Raw genomic sequence first — 5762 nt, forward strand, 5'->3', positions numbered from 1 at the left:
GGAGTCGTACAAAACATGTTTTTATTCAAACATATACATCCTGGTATTTACATTGAGGGCTTTTCTTTTTGTTTCTTAATTGCATTTTAGAAATATACCAAAGCTGAAGTAGACCGACACTAAAATTGTTTTTATTTTTTACATCTTCTACCAAAATACAAATTGCAAGCGTGGTGATACTTAAAGGAAACTTTCTCACAGAAAATCCCAAATCAACACCTGGATGGACTAGATTTTTGTATATTTCAGTTTTTTATATATTTATATATATATATCACTTTTTTTTGTTTGTTTGTTTGTTTGTTTTTTCTTTTGGTTAAGATTTTATTTATAAAGAATCTCTGTCATCTCTACTGAGATGGTAGTCACAGCAGAGCTATGACTCTGTTAGGCTCCAACTGTAAAAAAAAAAAAAGAAAAAAAAAGAAACTTGAAATCATTTTTGTTATCCAATATAAAACAATAACATCTAACAATTCTTTTTCAAATATTTGTAGAAAGTGTCCGGGGTAATTTTTGTTCTACCACATTAGTGGAATCCCATTTTTTGTTCCCAAATTCCATTTGATTTCTCTGAAAAAGCAGACATCCTCTGATAAAATACCATCGCTTTTAGAGTTTGAACCCTATCATTTCCCAATGTAACAAAGTAGAAACACCGTCAACCACAGGATTTATGTGGAAGTCAAGCTTAGGTTCCATCCCTTTGCCTTGTGAAACAGGTGATAATAATAACAACAGAACAGAATCTTTACTGATATAAAATTGTATGAAGCTGTAAAATCATCTACAGCTAACTCAAAGTGTTTTAATAATAATCAGATGAAAACTTCAGAAGATGAAGAGAACAAAGCCAGAAGTCTGGATCTACATCACGGCTTTACCTGATTGACTCTAATGTATGGACTGTTCCACATCTACATGGTTATTAAACCACCAGCCCACCCTGTGTACTATCACAGAGAAATGGTCATGGGAGATGGTATTTATTTAGTCATGTGACAGTGACAGGGATGCAGCAAAGGATTGTGGGGAGTTAAACTGATGAAGTCAGCAGTATGGTTGTTGTTTTTTAAAAAGGGTTGTTGAATAGGTTGTGAAACATATACTTACTGATACTTTCCAATATATATATATATCAGTTATTTATGACCCATAACAGCAATACTAATATTGGATAAGGATATCAGGCCAAATTATCAGTCCTTTTGGCACTAATACCACAGCGGCCTCCCACATTTTTCACAACGGATTCCCTTACTGACTCTACGGTAGTAAGGGAATCAAACCAAGTCTACAGCCAACTTCCTCTACCACCCAATGTGACTGCTGAAAGTGTAATTCAGGGAATTAATTCTTCCTTCACTCTTAAACATCTTGCCATGTCTGCATAATATACAAACAAACAAACAGGGTGAGGCTGCTGTGGCTGGTGGGCCAGGCTCAGAATCTGACTGCTTTGGGCCCTCGTCAACTTTGGACAGGCCCTGAATAAATGTATCATTTTATTGCTAAAAACTGGGCGATGCTCACTATTGGCATATTTACAAATGTGTCCACTGATTATAGATGACATATAAATCTGAATGTGTTTATTCAAAATTGAATAACTACAGGGAGGCAGGGCCAGCCCAAGCCTTTTTGGGTCCCTAAGCAGATCTTCACTGCGGCCCCCCCATACCAGCATGACAACCATATTCTTTATCGTTGCTAAGCTGCTCTATGTGTGTAACATAGAGTAGCTGTGTGTGTTGCATAGCTATTCTGATCCATTATTATCATTATTAGCATAATCTGTAATTAGCTTACATCATACCGGTGTTATTATGGCTATTGGTTTTAACCTTACATGAGTAGCAAACTAAAGAAAATTTGGATTTTGAAATGCAGATTGGTCTTTAAGTGGGTCATATTATTTTAATTATTTGAAAATAATAAACATTAAATTTACAGTAAAAAATTTAAGTTTGTTAGCTTACATTTCCCCAGCAGTGGCAGCAGCAAACAGCTGGAAAAAATCCACCAATTATTTTTTCAACAACTCTTATAGTTTTTTGATGTGTAATAACCTTTCATTATTTCTTTCTTTCTTTCTTTCTTTCTTTCTTTCTTTCTTTCTTTCTTTCTTTCTTTCTTTCTTTCTTTCTATGTTATTTTGCATATATAAATATATATGTGGTGTTCTTGGGGTCTCCCAGCAGCCACTTAACTCGCAAATGCCTTGGGCCGCCTCTGCTGGAAGGAAATCCATCTTTTTATCGTCAGCTACTGAGTGGAGCTGAGTGTTTCCTACTGCACTTGAAGGCAGCAGATAGAGCAAGCCTGGTAGACGCTGACTGATTTTTACAAGCTCACCAGCAGACACACCGTTTACAGCAAACCTCATCCTTTGAAAAAAAAAATTAGAAGAAAGAAAGCTCGGGGACAGACAGTGAGCTGGAGTCGGGATGAACACGGAGGAGACTAATGTGGAGATGAAGGATGCTCAGAACATCAGCGCGGAGCAGAAGGACGGCCCGGATGCGGCTCCGGACGCGGCTCGGGCCGCTGTGGATGCTGATGCTACCGAGGCTGATGTGAGCGAGGCCGACCTGGACCAGGAGGAGCAGGAGAAGCAGCCCATGACCGCCGATGGAGACCGGCCCCCGGAGGCTCCTCCTGAGGGGAGGGAGGAGGTGGACGCGGAGAAAAATGGCTCCGTGAAACTGAAGATCCTGGATGAGGCGGAGGAGACGTTCACCGGCCTGAACAAGGAGGAGCTGCTGCGGGTGGCGGGGACTCCTGGGTGAGGAGGACACGCTGTTCACAGACACACGGTCCTGTTTGTAGGAGCAGGGGAACCGCTTTCAAATGGGGTTAGATGCTGGTTATTATCCTTTAACAACTTGTGGAAAATAAAATGTTTTTATTTTTTTAAATGTGAAATATCGCCTAGATCTATTATTCAGAACATATCCTGCAGTATTGATCTATTTCTAGGTTGCTGAACAGGGACACACTTTGTTTTGTACAATGTTGTAGCTTCATTTTTTATGCTGATAATTTTTAAAGACTGAGTTCAGCTAAAAACGGGTTAGAGCCACAAATATCAAAAGACCTCAAGAACAAAAGACACAGTATAATTTTTGATTATTTATTATTTAATTGATTAACTACAGGAAATATGTTGTAATTATTAAAAAGCTATTTTATTCCTATTTTTTATGTTTTAGTTTAAAGAAAACATTTTTAAAAAGAAGATGACTACATTTTTGTATATGGTATGCTGATATTTTCACCCAGGCTAACAAGAAAAATAGATTGAAATAAAAATGATTGATACTTTTAGTGTCATTCTGTTGTAAACATGAAATGAAATTATTCCATGAAAAAACCTGCATTTGGTATATCTATTTTTAAAACTTAAGTTGTTTATTAAATTATTTTTTAAATCATTTTTAGTCATTTTTTTTAAGAGTCATTTTGGAAGGTCCAAAGACCCATTTGTGGCTCCGGAGCCACATGTTGTTGTCCTCTGTGCTATAGGGCCAGATTAAAGCATTCATTAATCTGGTTAGCGTAGCAGCAAAACAGTTTTGTCCCAAATGATCAGCTAACTTCACCTCAGTGTAATAATCACATCATCAGCACAGCTGAAGCTAATAAATTCATTAGTACAAGAAGATGTGAACAAAGTTGCTGAAATACTCTAAACATCATTTTACTAAAGTGATGTTTAATAAGGTGATGATGCACTAGAATGATGTTATTGGAGCATCATGTCACCAAACATCAGGCACCATGCTGTGTGATATGAGCTGATGACGTCTTACTTCTGTAGACCCAATTATGATCATTTAAACTGGAAGATTTTGGAGGTTTATGGTTGTTAAGGGTCGTCTGGATACGTTTTGTTCTTTCCCTAGTTGGGTAAGAACCCGCTGGGCGCTGCTGCTGGTGTTCTGGCTCGGCTGGTTGGGGATGTTGGTGGGAGCTGTCCTCATCCTGCTGCAGGCCCCTCGCTGCAGAGAGCTGCCGGCCACCAGCTGGTGGAACCAAGGCCCACTGTACCAGATCGGAAACATCCACGCCTTCACCGATACACACAACCTGAAGGGTGAGCTGCTCCCCATGCGTCCGCTGACCTGCACTCACACACACACATGCACACACACACTGTGTTGCAGGAATGATAAAAACAGTGTTAAACAGAATGTGTTGGTGATATCTGGACAGAGTAATTATCTGCTACAAAAGTAAAGGTGTGTTCAACTACAGCAAATCATCAGGAGTTTGTAGAGCTTAGAAAAAAAGAGGGTAGATTTTTGCCAAAAAAACCAGAAAATTTTAGATAAAACTCAGAAGTTTTCTAGAAAAAAAACTGGAAAATTTCTGAGTTTATAAAATCAAAAGGTTTTCCACTTTTAAAGCTCAGAAATTTCCCTGTCAATTCTAGAAAATTTCTGAGATTAAGCTACAATTTTTTTTTTTTTTTGATGGAAATTTCCTCCTCCTTTGATTTTATATCCAATGGCCCTAATACGCCATCATGTGATGTTAATCAGATGAATAATCTTATATTGTTTTCTGCTCCATGTGAGATCTACCGAAACATTCTGCTCGCTCCTGTTTCTCAGTTTTGTAGATACTTGATTCTCTTTAAAAGGATGAAAAATTAAAGAATCCTCCCTGACTTTCCATCCTGGAAGGTGTGGAGCAGAAGATGACCAGTTTGTCCCAGCTGAAGGTGAAAGGTTTGGTGGTTGGACCGATTCACGTTGCTCCACCTGATGAAGCCATCAGCCTGAGGTTTGAGGAAATTTCACCTGAAGCCGGAAACCTGGAGCAGTTTAAAGGTGTTATCCAGGCGGCTCGCCGAAAAGGTGAGGAAACACTGGAAGATGCTTTTTTAGAGCCATTCTTAGACTATGAAGCCCAGGAATGCACAATATATCAGATTATATCATCTATCATAACATATCGGTATCGGACCAATAAGTTAAACTGGGCCGATAACAACTGATGTTTATGTTCATCTTGTTGCCACTTGTGTTTCAGGAGTGGAGCAGGTCAGTCAGGTGGTCTCTGTTCAGTCATGTTATAGTGATGCAGCAAAAGATTGTGGGATGCTTAACTGAAAGAGAGAAGCAGAGTAGGCGGTGGTCACTTTTACATGATATCAGAAGTGTACCGAAACATATATAACAGATATATCTGTAAATACTGGTTAACAGCCATAAAGAAGAATTAATATTGGATATTGATATTGGCCCAAATCAGAGCATCCTTGATAAAGACAATCACAAGGTCCAGTTTTTTCTTTGGCTCATCTGTTTATTATGTACATAGTGATTATATTTACTCAAAATCCCAAATGTAGACTATAAAACTTCACAAATAAATGTTATATTTAGCAAAAATACTTGGTAAACCCTGAGAAAGCATAACTAAATAAAATCTTCACAGAATTCTTGCTCTCATTATTGTGGCATTTAGCCCATTAAAACTCCTCTCAGTAACACTAACCGATCTAAAACAGGAAATATTTAGCCTGATTTAATGTCAAACTACGAGGAAGAAATTATGTCTTTTATACACAATGTGTAATTATCCTTCTTTCTTCCTCTTTTGTAGGTATTTCTGTGGTTTTGGATTTGACTCCAAACTACCAGGGTTCATCTGGACCCTGGTTCTCCAGAAACAGCATAACAAACGTAGCAGAGAGACTGAAGGTAACGACCGACTGGAAACCAACATGAGCTAAATGTACAGGAAGTCATCAA

General features: G+C 38.3%; 1 protein-coding gene across 1 annotated transcript in view; it reads left to right on the plus strand.

Annotated features, from left to right (window-relative positions):
- The first annotated feature begins 2185 nt into the window (after window positions 1-2185).
- slc3a2b (solute carrier family 3 member 2b) overlaps window positions 2186-5762 on the plus strand; it is an 11132-nt gene continuing 7555 nt past the window's right edge. The window contains exons 1-4 of the mRNA XM_015036576.1: window positions 2186-2785; window positions 3906-4096; window positions 4689-4862; window positions 5614-5711. Coding sequence (XP_014892062.1) covers window positions 2448-2785; window positions 3906-4096; window positions 4689-4862; window positions 5614-5711 — 801 coding nt within the window. The 5' untranslated portion in view covers window positions 2186-2447. The remainder of the gene's footprint in view (window positions 2786-3905; window positions 4097-4688; window positions 4863-5613; window positions 5712-5762) is intronic.

This window comes from Poecilia latipinna, unplaced genomic scaffold (genome assembly GCF_001443285.1).
Source record: "Poecilia latipinna isolate Pla-1442-1.1 unplaced genomic scaffold, P_latipinna-1.0 Scaffold373, whole genome shotgun sequence".
Taxonomy (NCBI): domain Eukaryota; kingdom Metazoa; phylum Chordata; class Actinopteri; order Cyprinodontiformes; family Poeciliidae; genus Poecilia; species Poecilia latipinna.